General features: G+C 33.3%; 1 protein-coding gene across 3 annotated transcripts in view; it reads left to right on the forward strand.

The window, feature by feature from the left end:
- Nucleotides 1–14,399, forward strand: part of LOC115890871 (muscle M-line assembly protein unc-89-like) — a 75,211-nt gene extending 60,812 nt beyond the window's left edge. For 2 of the 3 annotated variants that reach the window (XM_030911225.1, XM_030911227.1), the window contains 3 exons: nucleotides 8,222–8,482; nucleotides 8,659–9,519; nucleotides 11,813–14,399. In XM_030911225.1, coding sequence (XP_030767085.1) covers nucleotides 8,222–8,482; nucleotides 8,659–9,519; nucleotides 11,813–14,151 — 3,461 coding nt within the window. In that variant the 3' untranslated portion in view covers nucleotides 14,152–14,399. The remainder of the gene's footprint in view (nucleotides 1–8,221; nucleotides 8,483–8,658; nucleotides 9,520–11,812) is intronic. The other variant, XM_030911226.1, reaches the window with a different exon arrangement.
- Nucleotides 14,400–14,680: the final 281 nt, after the last annotated feature.

Here is a 14,680-nt window from a genome sequence, read left to right on the forward strand (position 1 = left end):
ACGCTACCGTGCATACTTTTTGAGGAATTTTTTCTGATTTATTTTTTTTTCAAAAGCTGACTTATAAAACATGTTTTTTGTCACATCAGGCTCATCAGGCTGTGGAGGCGTATAAAATCTATTATGCTCTAATAATCTAGTCGGCGAAAATATGGAATTTTATATTAACATCACAAATTATATTTGACAATAAGTTTCATAAACAGCTTAAAAACTCACAGATTTCGCAATCGCTGCAACCATCAAACACATTGGAAATGATAACACCACATATAAAACATAATTAACGTTATGATTTTTCATACAGATACCTTGAAATTAAGTAAATATATTATATCTTTTAATACTTAAATCCTTTCTGAAATATATCAATACATAAATAAAAATATCGTTTTACAAACAACATAAATAATTGTCAAAACCCAAATCAAAAATTACGAAAATAGTACTGTTTTGTAACCTTTGTAAATATCAATATCAATCTATTCAATTTTATAATCGCCCCCCGTAGCATAGTCGTCAAGTAATATTGTCGGGACTAACAAAATTAAACCTCGTATATCGCCGAGAGTTTCGTGCTGTCAGGCCAGTTCATTAGGCATCACGCGACTAAGTTTTGATGCTTTAATTTGGTCAACTCTGCGGCTAGTGCGACACCGGTTCTGAAATGCTTGAAAGAAAACTCGAAATTTGGGCCCCATATACGAACATTTCCAATGTTAAAAATAATAATAAATTATTAAATTAATTAATGTTCGGGTTTATTTTTGATTGATGCCCGCTAACGGACAAACGAAGCAATTTTGTATAAAGGAAAATTACGTGCAATTAACGTATTTTGATCCAAAAAATACGACGATATGCCAAGAACGTCCAACTTTGAGAAACATCTCAATGTAGTATTGAGCAATAAAAAGGATTGGAAGAGCGAAACGCTTGCCCAGCAGTTAAAAGACCATACCATAACGTGGTATACTGATGCTTCCAAAACCAATACGGGAACAGGGATCGGAGTATTTGGGTCGAGAGCTAAATACTCCGAACTAATGGGCACTTACCCTAGTATCCTACAGGCAGAAATCTACGCTATCGAAAGATGCGTACAACTTATCTTAGATAGGAACTATCGGTAACAGGAAATAGCCATCTTGTCTGATAGTCAAGCAGCGTTAAATCAGTATCAACTCAATATCAATCAATTCGAAATTCAGTATCAATCAATTCGAAATTGGTCAAAGAATGCATAGAGAAGCTGAATAAATTAGGCAAAGAAAACAAAGTCCTCCTACTCTTGGTGCCTGCTCACCAAGGGATAGAAGGCAATGAAAAAGCAAATAATCTAGCTAGAAAAGGAGCGAACACTCCACTAGCTGGACCAGAACCGTTCTGCTTTCCAAGTGGTAACCAACTCAAGGCGGAACTCAAGAACTTGGAAGATTCCATCCGCAACCTGGAATGGGAATCTTGCAACGGTCTAAGACACTCGAAGAAGTTTCTAAGGGCTTATGATCAAGAAAAATCACAGATGTTCCTGGGTTTAAGTAAGAACAATCTTCGGATTGTCACGGGGTTTTTAACAGGACACTGTCTCCTCAATGAACACCTCAGTAGATTGAAACTAAGAAGAAATGGCGAATGCAGATTCTGTGAGGAAGATGGGGAAACACCAGTACACCTCATCACTGAGTGCGCCGAGACGACAACCATTCGTGCCATGAATTTTGGTACGACTGATATTGGAGATGGAGAACTACCCTCTATAAAACCGTCCCAGATACTGGCTTTTGTCAAAGCCCTGGGACTGTATGATGAGTTATAACTCAAAAAAGGGGGACACAATAGATCTGTAAGGTCGCAGTGATTAACCCCCCTCCCACTAATTCTAAAAAAAACGTATTTTGATCCAAAAAATACGTAGTTGTTCTATATCCACGAAATATTTGGAGGGATTTTTCGAAGGAGTCCGAAAAATTTTGGACTCCCTGTATATCTTGGAGGTCTGCTTTGGAAAAACAAAATTTTCAAAAATGTTTTTCTCAAAAACTATGCGAAGTAGCGTTTTTCTACAAGAGACAAAAATGTAGTAAATACTAGAAGGATTATTTTACGAAAAGAAAATCTGTTGTCGGTGGAGTTGGAAAATATTTCTACTAAAATTTATATAGGGGTGGGGATAGTTTTTACCCTTCCCGTACTTTTTCTTGATATTTGTGAAAGCCAAATGTTAAAGCACCTACCAAAACATAGACACCCCAAATCTCATTCAAATCGTAATAAAGGTTCTTAAATAATTTGAAAAAATGGGTTTATTTTTTAACCGAAGCACTTTTGTATAGAGGTAAATTGTGTCCAATGAACTTATTTGGATTCCAAAAATACATAGTACTTCTATGTCCACGGAATATTGGGACACCCGGTTTATCAAGAAACTAATGTCATGCGCGAATTTGACACTTTATATCAGTATAATAATATATTTTCGTACTTTTGTGCTTGGGCTTAAAAGTGCTTTACTTTTATGCCTAGGCGTTAACATTACTTTTTTATATTGGCAATCACGTCGCAAATATTAATGCTTTTGTGATCTCGGAATAGAAACATGTTTTATTTTAAAGTAATCTGATTTTCTCATATTATTACACAATTTTTTGTCCGAAAAAAAACGTGATATTTGCCGAAACCCCGTCCCTCCCTTACGTGCGATTTAGTGATATTCGGCTTGACCTCCTTCCCCTTGATTCGCTAACGTAATAATTGATCCAGTAATTGATAGATGCTAAGATGGACGATAAGATAGTTTATAATGAAACTAAAAGAATTTAGTTCGACTGTCATTGTGATTATTTACTTCTAACTTAGGCAACGTTTCAGTCAGATGTATCACGGACCGTTATCAAGTGTAAGCTAATCTAAATCCTAAAACTACTGAGCTTATAATATACTAAAGGAAGGTATTTAAAATGTTGATGAAAATTTTCTCTGTCTGAAGACAACAACTTCTTGTTTTCTCTATCTGAAGACAACAACTTTTTCAACAGAAGAATCTGACATATAAAAAGGCATGCGACATAGCTTTCAATTTAGAAGCAGCGGCAAGAAATTCCGATTTAATTGCACCTGGAAATGTTCTGAAAATATCACACAGAGGAAAATCCACGACTAAATTCAACAAAAATAGGCGCGAAGAATCTCAAGATAACGTTTGTTCCAAGGCAGGAAGAAGCAAGTGCTGTCACTGTGGGAAAAATAATCACTGCCAATCAGCTTGTTTCTTCAAGAATGCAATTTGTCATCAGTGTAAACAAAAGGGTCACATCAGCACAGTATGCAATAAGAAGAATGAAAAGGTACCAAATAAACAATCAAATAAACAAGTTTTTAACGAGGTTTTTAATCATTTTTTGACTGGTGAAGACGAACATAATTTTTCGGATTCAGATTCTGATATTATAGGAATGTATAATGTTAGAGAAAAAAATTAAAAACCTATAAAAATTGACATAAAAATAAATAATAAAAATATTTTAATGGAATGCGATACGGGTTCGCCCATTTCAGCTATTTCTGAAAAATTATATTTTAAAGAATTTAATAAAATTTCTCTAAATAGTTCAGATTTAGATTTTAAATCTTACGCAGGAAATATTTTAGAAATCTTAGGTTTTATTTGGGTTAATGTTAATTACAAATTGTTAAATAAAAAGTTGAAAATTTTTGTAATTAAAAATGGAGGTCCACCTTTATTAGGTAGAAATGGGATCAAAGAATTAAATATATCGGTCGATAAATTACTAAATATTAATCATATTGACAAAATTGATTCTACACAGGTTTCTAAAATTTTGCAAAATAAATATCATGAAGTTTTTGAAAATAAATTAGGAAAATTTAATGTGAGTAAAGTCACATTGTATTTAAAAGAAAACTCTATTCCTGTTTTTTGTAAAGCTCGAAGTTTACCTTTAGCTTTAAAACAAAAAGTTGAAAAGGAATTAATAAATCTAGTTGAAAGCGGTATTCTGACACCTGTCGATTTTACTGATTGGGCAACACCTATTGTTCCAGTGCTTAAAAAACAGGTGAAGTTCGAATTTGTGGTGATTATAAAATAACACTAAATCCAAATATTCATGTAGACAAATATCCTATACCAAAAATTGAACAATTGTTTACAATTTTAAATGGTGGTAAATATTTTACTAAAATAGATTTATCTAGGGCTTATGCACAAATTGAGTTAGATGAATCATCTAAAAAAATAACTACATTAAACACCCATAAAGGTTTATTTCAAATGAATCGGTTGCCTTATTGGGGGTATCTTCTAGTCCCGGAATTTTTCAAAGAATTATTGAAACTTTATTTTCAGGGTTAGATCATGTTATTACTTTTTTAGATGATATTTTAATTTCAGGTAAATCAGAACAAGAGCACTTAGAAAATTTCTTTAAAGTTTTTGATAAATTGAAAACAGCTGGATTAACAATTCAACTTAATAAATGTAACTTTTTTCAAAAGGAAGTAAATTTTTTAGGGTATACAATTAGTGAAAACGGTCTTTCTACGTCAAAAGAAAAAATTGAAGCTATTTTATATGCCCCTACACCTAAAAATGTTACCGAATTAAAGTCCTTTCTTGGTCTAATTAATTTTTACGGGAAATTTATTAGTAATTTAAGTAGTAAATTGTATCCATTGTACGCGCTTTTAAAAAAGAATATGAAGTGGTATTGGGGAGACAAAGAGATTCAATGTTTTGAATTAATAAAAAAAGAATTAGCTTCACCTAAATTATTAGTTCATTATGATCATAAACTACCTATCTTTTTAGCTTGTGATGCTAGCGCGTACGGTCTTGGGGGTGTTTTTAATCATGTATACGAAACTGGAGATAAACGACCAATTGCGTATGCCTCACGGACACTTTCGGACGCGGAAAAATCTTATAGTCAAATTGATAAAGAAGGCGCCGCGATAATTTTCTGTTTAAAAAATTTCATGATTATTTATATGGTAGGCCATTCACATTACTTTGCGATCATAGCTTTATAATGCTTATTAGTTAATATTTTCGGCAAGAAAAAAGGCATTCCGGTTTATGCTGCTAGTCGTTTACAGAGATGGAGTATTATTTTAAGTACGTATTTATATGATATTAAATATATTTCGGCAGAAAAAAATCCGTCTGATGCTTTATTGCGACTTCCTTTAAAAAACACCAAAGAAAATAAATTTGATTAATCGCATATTTTTTATTTGGAGGAGAATTTGCCTATAGACTATAAAAAATTACATCTTTTACAAAAAAAGATCCTATTTTAAATAAAATTTACGGTTATTGTTTACAGGGGTGGCCTGAAAAGTTAGAAGTTAAAGATGAATTTAAAAATTATTATTTTAAACAGTTACATTTAGAACATGGTTGTATACTATGGGGATATCGTGTTATAGTTCCAATTAAATTACGTAATCTTTTATTAAAAGAATTGCACAAAACCCATATGGGTATTATTAAATGTAAAGCTATTGCAAGGTCTTATTTTTGGTGGCCAAAAATAGATAAAGATATCGAAGAAATGTGTCGTAATTGTTTTACTTGTACGTTATTCTTAAATAACCCCGGCAGAAGTCAAATCCAACCTTGGCCTTTAGAAAATGCACCTTGGGGTAGAATTCATTTAGATTTTATGGGTCCAATTTTTGGAAATAAGTATTTATTAGTAATATATTCTTATAGCAAATGGCCGGAAGTATTTAAACGTAATCGCAGTGATGCAAACAACGTAATTAAATTATTACAAAAAATATTTGCACGTTTTGGATTACCTCGTAAAATAGTTTCAGATAACGGTCCTCCTTTTGCATCGCGTGAATTTTCTCATTTTTTACAGCAAAATGGAATTAGACAATTACTTGCAACCCCAAAACATCCTCAAAGTAATGGGCAAGTAGAAAATTTAGTTAAAACTTTTAAATTAGCACTTAAAAAGGCAGTATCAGAAAATAGAAATTGTGATACAGCACTTACTGAATTTCTCTTTGATTATAGGAATACACCACACGCCCTCACTAACAAAAGCCCCGCAGAATTAATGTTTAACAGACGCTTACGATGTAAATTAGATTTATTAATACCTAAAAATCAAGAGATTATATCAGATAAAATTCAAAAACGAGTATAAAAATAGTAGTGTTATAAATTTTAATTTAGGTGATAAGATTTTATTAAGAGACTTTAAAAATCCTGAACATCCTACCTGGACACCAGGCAGAGTTATTGCGCAAGAGGGATAGGTAATTTATAAAGTCAAATCTAACGATGATAGAGAATTTAGACGGCATTCGAATCAGCTTAGGCCTTCTCTCAGTTCTTTTAGAACAGAACCTGTAGAAAGCGAACATGTTGAAACAAATATTACAAATAATGAATCTTTAATGCCTACTACCTATAATTCACAAAATAATTCACAAAATAAAAGTTCTCCTGATTCAACCCTACCTTCTAGCTCTGGGTATAATTTACGACCTAGATTAAATAATAAGACTTAGTTTAAGTTTAAATTTTGTATTTGTATTAGAATAATTATTATATTATAAGTTATGTAATTATATTTATGTAACTAAATATTTTTTTAAGGGGAGAAAAGTGTAATATATTTGAATATTACTTATTGTAGAATAAATGATGAAATCAAATTGTTAGTTTCTAAGTGTAAAATACCTTATTTATATATTAAGGAATGTGGTTTGATAGTTTATAAATATATGTAAAACTAGAGAATAAAAACTTCACTTCGCAGTTGGCTTTCGTTATATTATTAAATATATCTAAATTAATAAATATATAAATTATAAAATCTAAGTACTTTACAATGACTAGGCGTCGACAAAAAATGCACATTTTCTATTATGCCCTCTGCCCCAAGTATTGTAGAGTTTAGTGTCAATAGATTTTCCCCCATTTCTAATAACAAGAACATATAAAAACGACAGAGGGCGCACAGTGGGGTATTTGACACCGATAGTTGATCGAAATTTTTGTATGTAGCCCTTATATAAATTATTGCTATTTTCAGTTAAAGAGGAAATAATATGAACTAAATAAAGGATAATTCGTCGATTCTAAAAAAAAAGAAAGAAAAATCACTGTTCCAGTTTTTCCACGGTCAATGCCACTATGCCAGTAGTAATATCGCAACTAATACTACTAATGCTACGACTGATCCGCGACCAATTCCCATATCACTAATGCCGCTACTAATGCCAAATTGTGCTATACTGCTACTGGCACTAATGCAATCGCCTTGTACACAACAATGCCATCGCGGTATACATCTCTCGGTTTACATCTCTCGTATATCACTGATTTGCAAATTAGAGGAAACCAAGAATGTTTTTCTCATTTTATCGGCAAAGTCGCAAAAAGTCGCAGTATTTTATTTTACTGTATGAAATTCCAATGTTTACTAAGTAAAACGTATATAGACAATATGCTGAATTCTTCGAAATGCGCAACTAAATCTCTAAGTATAATAAAAATGTCACAAATTTAATCAAATTTTCTGAACGCCTAACTTTTAGTTGCAAAAAAATCGTTAGTATAGAGAATATCAAAATAAATAATATGGTTTTATAGAATACATAACTGCAGCTTGCTGAGCCATTTTCAATCAAAACAATAACATAAACGTAAAAGGAGCACAAGAACAACAATAATTTATAATTTTAAACATAAAATTTAGCCATTTACCTCTTATCTCTGAGAAGTAACAACTTTGACGTTTCCTTGAAACAAACGAATGCAACTAAACACACCCATTGCAACGCCATTCATGACAGACAGGATTTAACTTATCATTTATCTTTTTTTGGGAAATCTTAAACACATTTGCTTTTTCGAATTTCGATCACCTTTTTCATGCTAATACTCCACCGTGGGGCGGTTTGTTCTATCTCAATCGAAAAACTGATGGAGACTTTTGGATTTTGAGAATTGAAATGATTTACAAAGGAATCCGACTGTTTATCTACCATTCCAGATTATGAAACTATCGTCAATATATCGAAACCAGATTTTATGAATACATAGCTCTAGCATAAAAGTTCAGTAGTTTTGGGATCTATATTAGTATAAACTTGATAACGGTCATTGATACATCGTGATCGAAGTCCGAAATTTCTAATATTAGCAACAATACCAAAAAATGATATTTCTGTTTAGGTGAGATTATTCGACTTAAAGTTTCTGTAGTGGGTCGTCCGACGCCGTTGGTGTTCTGGAGTCACAACGGCGAATCAGTGCAAAACAGTGACCGACACGAAATCGAATTCGTGGACAAATCCACAGTGCTCAAAGTCAGCGAAGTCACCCGTCCAGATCGGGGAGAATACCTTATTAGAGCTGTCAACAAACTTGGAGAAGATTCAGCTTCGTTTCTTGTAACAGTAACAGATAAACCGTCACCTCCAGGTAAACCAATTGGTAACGTTCAGTTCTCTTTCATATGGGTGATTCGATTCTAGCTGAAATTTTTATGTCATTTAATTTTTCTATAAATACACATATGTATACAAACAAAGATATTAAAAAAGTAATAGTTGGAACAGGCTCATCCATATACCTCTAGGACTTTTTATATTATTTCTTTTGTTTTTAAGGTAAAGCTCGAGTTGTCATGGCTCTTGGAAGATCAGTTACTCTATCATGGACAACGCCTCAAGATGACGGTGGATGTAAAATCGGAAACTATATAGTTGAGTACTACAGGCTAGGATGGAACGTTTGGTTAAAAGCAGCTACAAGCCGACAACTAACCACAATTCTTGGAGATCTTATTGAAGGGAGTGAATATAAGTTCAGAGTTAAAGCAGAGAGCCCTTACGGTGTTAGTGACCCTAGTGAAGAATCTGAAGTTATATTTATACCTGATCCTAAACGAGGAATAACACAACCGCCATCCAGAGGTCGAAGTCAACCAAACGATTTCTTCGAAGAACCACAGTTACCTTTGCCAAATAAAAGAAAAAATAAGACACGATCTCAATCGTCTTCAAGGGCAGAACACCAGTCAACAATCCTAGAAAATAACATTGAACCACCTCAAAGACCGAAGAGAACCAAAACAAAAAGCCAGCCTCAAAGTCCTGAACCATCGCCGATGGTTCAAAGAAGAGAACCACCGTTCTCTCAAATAAACAAGGCTATTTTTGACAGAGCTTCTCTGGCAAGGGACTTAGCATACGGAAGTCCAGAAATAAAAATACAGAAAGAAAACGTATCGGTACATCAAGCAAAACCAGTAAATGTTCCAGCTTCTCTTGGGTCTGGGCAAGAATTTAATCCCGATCATGCAGTTTATAAAGTAAAAATTGAACCGTCACAAAATGAAGAAAAGGTGGAGAGCTCTAAGAAAGTTGTTAGTCCGGAAGTTAAGAAGAAATTGATAAGAGAGCACAGTGCTACCGTTTCGGGAAGTTCTGAGTTTATGTTGGTTTTATACTCCGATGAAAGTGAAAAAGGTAATTTGTTTTTGGAATTAAAACATTGTAGCTCTGAAGCTGTCATGCTAAATTATTTTATGTACTATCATACGATATTGAGAGTCTTATCTACTCATATGAAATGAGTTTAATGTGATATTGCTCGTGATATTGTATCCACTATACTAGTGAGATAAAATAACTTTATTTCACTCGTTAAATTTTGGCAACAATTTTTTAAATCTCTCTAGACTTCGCAGACCGTAAATGGGTAGTTGCATCTTGAACTGGCTCAAAAATTCCTGCAGGACAAAACCCATTATCATCTCTTGCATTTTTTCGTGGTTTAAAAAAAATCCTTACAAATTTCCTTTCAATACCTCCGAATTTTACTTTTGTCAAGCTTTTGTTAGTGTCAGTACTAAACAACACAGTTACCATAACAACAAACACTATCCTTAATTCTTAAAATTAAATTAACTTAATTTTTAAAACAAATGCTTGCTGCTAATTTTTCCCATCATATGATCATATATTCATAATTTTAACTACATACAGGGTGAGTTTCCTACGATGTTCTCTATGGGTATCTGGGAAACTACTGGAGATAGAGAGTCGGTTAAATGGGGAAAGAATTGCAGTTTTGTGGGATCATTAATATGCCCCTTTCGTATTTTTGAAAATGGCTTACTAGATATTTCGAAAAAAAAAATTCGGCTATTTTAAAAATGGCCCCGTATTCCATTATAATCGATTTTAGACAAAAAGTTTTCAGATAAAAGTTGTAGATAATCACATCTCTAATGAGCTTCTGTTTTTTGATTTTTTCGAAAGCATGTCATTTTTGACATATATGGCACAAACATGTTTTTTTTTTAAATGGAAACCATAGTTGGTCATAATTTCATACAAAGCGCAATTTTTAAGCTTTTCAGCGATATAAGCTATAATATGTTTTTTTTGAAAAATTACTGAGTTATAGACAATTCTTATCATTCTTGGCTAATTTCACCTAGTTGGTATGGTATTCTTATTCTGTTATGTTTTATAACTTACAAAAAGACAGAATATATTATTAACATTACACAAACTAAAACTTAACTCAAAAAATAATATTACTACATACACTTTAAGTTATTTTAGGAAATGTTCAAAAAATCCGCCATTGTTTTGAGTACATAAATGCATCTTTTTAAAACTGAATTACTAGCTATTCTCACAGAACGACTGGTCGATTTAATTAAATTTCTCCCGTACTGCCAGTGCCTCTCTTAATCCTTATGTTCTTTTGTAAACCTTGTCGTAAACCATACCACATAAAAAAATCTAAAACGGATAGATCAGGTGATCGAAGAGGTCCATGCAATTGGTCCACTTCTTCCTATCTCGAAGTGTGCATAATTATGATTTATGATATAAATAATTTTTAACATTTGTTTTATTATGGGGGGGGGGTGTCATAATGAAAGTCATATTGGAACCACTCTATTGATGCGCGAGTATCTAAATTTAACTTTTCTAACAAGTCTTGAAATCCGTTGTCTAAAAACGTATGTAAGTAACGTTCACCGATCAACGTATACCCTCGAAAATGTATGGCCAAAAAAAGTTGAACCAATAATCCTACACGCTTTTCTTCATTTGAAAAATTCATATTTACAATTTTTGTTTATTTTAATTTACAAAGTTTGGATGTGACAGTTTCACATTTCTAAGAGCAACGACGATTGAACTTGTTTCCATGGCTAACTAAGTGAAGTTGTTTAAAAATGATAAGAATTGGCTATAACTCAGTAATTTTTCAAAAAAAACATATTATAGCTTATACCACTAAAAAGCTTAAAAATAGCGCTTTTTATGAAGTCATAGCCAACTATTAAAAAACACACCCAACCGTTTAAAAAAACATATGTGAAAAATGACAGGCTTTAGAAAAAAATGGAGGACATAATCCCATTAAGGATGTGATTATCTACAACTTTTATATAAAAACTTTTTGTCTAAAATAGATTATAATAGAATTAGGGACAATTTTTAAAATGGCCGAAATTTGTTTTTTTCGAAATATCTAGTAAGCCATGAACTTTTTCAAAAATCTGAAAGACGCATATTTATGACTCCACAAAACTGCAATTCTATCCCCATTAAACCGACTCTCTATCTCCAGTAGTTTCCGAGATACCCATAGAGAACATCGTAGAAAACTTACCCTGTATATAATATATTTTTGTGGATAAAACGTTGTATTACATTCATATTTTACTTGCATTTTATCCACAATGCTTCCCTAACACTAGCTGTGTTAATAATAACTATTATGAAATTATTTCAGATCGGACAGATATTTTCAACTTCCACGAAAACTCTATTCCTCCACCACTGTCCCTATCCGCACCAGAACTCAGCGGCTTAGAAGAGCTTCAATTCTTACCCCTAAAGAATTCAGCAAGTTCCACTGAACTCTTACACGAACGCGCCATTATGCGCTTCTACCAAGCAGCTGAAGAAGAGGAAAAAGAATTGGAACGCATAAGAAACAGCAACCCTGAAAAGAGCCTTGCACTAGAAATCCCTAGAATCCAAATAAATTCCAAAGACAGTGATGATATTGTAGGTCTAGATCGCAGACATTCATTGAGAAGAAAGATGTCGGCTGGTAGTGTAAGTCAGCAAGCTAAGTGGGCTCAGAAACGACATAGCCTGAAGAATTCTTCAGAACTTTCAGAAGACTTAATACCACACAACCTAAAAAAAGCTCCTGTTTCAGAGAACATGAAACGTGACTTAATACTGAATCAGTCAGCTTTATCAGATGAAGAGGTTTCAGATTTCAAAAAGAAACAAATACCTGCAAGATTGTATTCTCAAAATAGCTTCGAACGCAAACCAGTTACTATAGAAGAAGAAGAACGATGGATGGAGGAATACGAAGAAAGCATGTCAGAAAGTGAAAGCGGTTCTGAATCTGAGGTTGAAAGATTCAAGTTTGAGGTTAGTCGAAGCAGAAAGGTACAGCTTGACGAAAGCATAGCTGATGAAGATATCACATACCGCCCAGCAGGAGGACTTGGCAACTTAAGAAAGTTCAGTAATGAACCTTTCGAAATTCTATCCACACCCAAGGATTTACCAGATCCTAACTTCATTCCGAAGCCAATTTTAAAAAATTCTCCATCAATGTCACCTACGGTATCTCCCCCGTTGTCTCCAACAAAAGTTGCTAGAGCATTATCACCTAGACCTGATGTTGTACTTCAAAGAAACAGGTCCAAGTCTTTGGCTGTACCTGCTTTACCACCACTGATATCTGCCTCTTCTGGAGACGAAAGTGATGAACCTAAGAAACCTAGAAGCCGGTCCTCGTCTTTAACTTTAACTAACTTATGGGAACACACCAAAGAGCTTTCCAAACCTAAACCAATTAAAAAAGCTCCTACTGCAAAACTACCCAATATATCTGCTGTAGCTGAAATTTCAGGCATTACAGCGGCTAGTATCGTCATACCAGACAACCTACTTAGTAAAAAGAAAGACGAGGAAGCTACTAGAGTTGTAGCTGACCATTACGATAGCATAGTCAAGAGTGTCGGTCAAAGAAGGAAAAGTAACCCCCAAATTTACTTAGATAGAGATTCTTTAAAGAGAGTTGCAGAGGAAATGGAAACTCCTCAAGAAGAACTTCCTAGTAGTAAAGAAGAGACCCCTTCAAAAGAAAATCTTAGTCAAGATAGTGGGTATCAGAGTGTGTCTGGTTATAGAAGAAGCAGCTTTACTGATCACTATGATACTTTTCCTATTGTTAGTAGAAGTCCTAACAGGAAAACAAGCCTAGAAACTAGCGTGTTTTATAGAAATCAAGAACAAAATATTCGTCGAAATAGTTTAACTGAATATAGCTTAGAATTTCTGCCAAATCAACAAAAATACAGTGTTTTTACCCCTCCAAGTCCTAATAAAGAACAAAATACAAGAAAGGACAGTTTAACTGGAATTTATGTTCCAAAGAAGTCAGAGAGTACAATAAAAGACAGTGAATCAGTTATCGCAAACAAAGAAACGAACCAATTTAGAAGAAACAGTCAAACTAAGAATATGGGAGTCCAATTAACAAACTTTGATAGTCACCAAGGCAGAAATACTTTGCCTAAGGGCAGAAGATCCGTCAGTCGTTCGAAATCTCCTTCCAAAAGGGGTACAAGTGTTTCTAGACGCCAGGTAGGATTGTCTCCTGCAAGGCCAGAAAACTGGAGTGGTATGACACATGCTGAAGGATTCACAAGGCCCAAAAGATCATCTCCATCTCCGATGAGAAGGACTATGCGCGCTCAAAGAGACTCAAAGTGTCCGTCTCCTCAACCAAGGCGTGCGCCAATGCTCAAGGAAATTACTACTCAAACTTCTGGATTTCTTGAGTCGTTTTCTCAAGAATTCGCCCATTCTAGTGAGAAATTGAAAAGGGAGCTTGAGACAAGGGCAGAAATACAAGTAAGGAGTGCTGTGGATTGGCTGACTGATTTGGCTATGTTTATAGTAGCTTCTTGGTTCTATTTGTTTAGTAATGAACTTTTGGCAATACCGATACTTTTAGTTATGGTTTACAGACAGCTCAAAGAAGAAATAAGAAAACGAATACCGGAATGGATGGCAAAAAGATTTAGAAAAAAGAATTAAAAATATTATTCAGTTATACTCTTAGTCATAATACAATATTTTATAATCGAATAAAAAAAACGGCGTCAGCGATGGCTATGAAATGAAGATCGCTGTCATTTTATATGTAAAATTATATGGGAAATGTCATTGACCGTCATTTCGAAGCCATATATATTAATATTTTTTGAGGAAAACAAATAAGATTTTGTGAGGTTTTTGTGCCTATTTAAAAATAACGAATTAAAATATTTTTGTGTTTAATATAACACAGTTATTTGTTGAATGGAATCTATGATTCTTCTATTTAATTGTTGTTTTTAAGTGTAAATATTCTTTAAAGTGATATAGAAACATGTAATATATATATTTTAAGATAAATATATAGCTTTATTTCTTCTAAACCCAATCAATACTTTTTCAAAATTATAAGTTTACTTGTATTTTAAAGAATAGAGAAATACAATTGACATAAGCCCTGTTTTATTTTTTTTATTAAATATTGCGAAGTCAAACGCAGTAGAATTAAACTAGAATATACTGCTATCTT

This window comes from Sitophilus oryzae, unplaced genomic scaffold (assembly GCF_002938485.1).
Source record: "Sitophilus oryzae breed Bouriz unplaced genomic scaffold, Soryzae_2.0 scaffold_935_pilon_pilon, whole genome shotgun sequence".
Classification (NCBI taxonomy): domain Eukaryota; kingdom Metazoa; phylum Arthropoda; class Insecta; order Coleoptera; family Curculionidae; genus Sitophilus; species Sitophilus oryzae.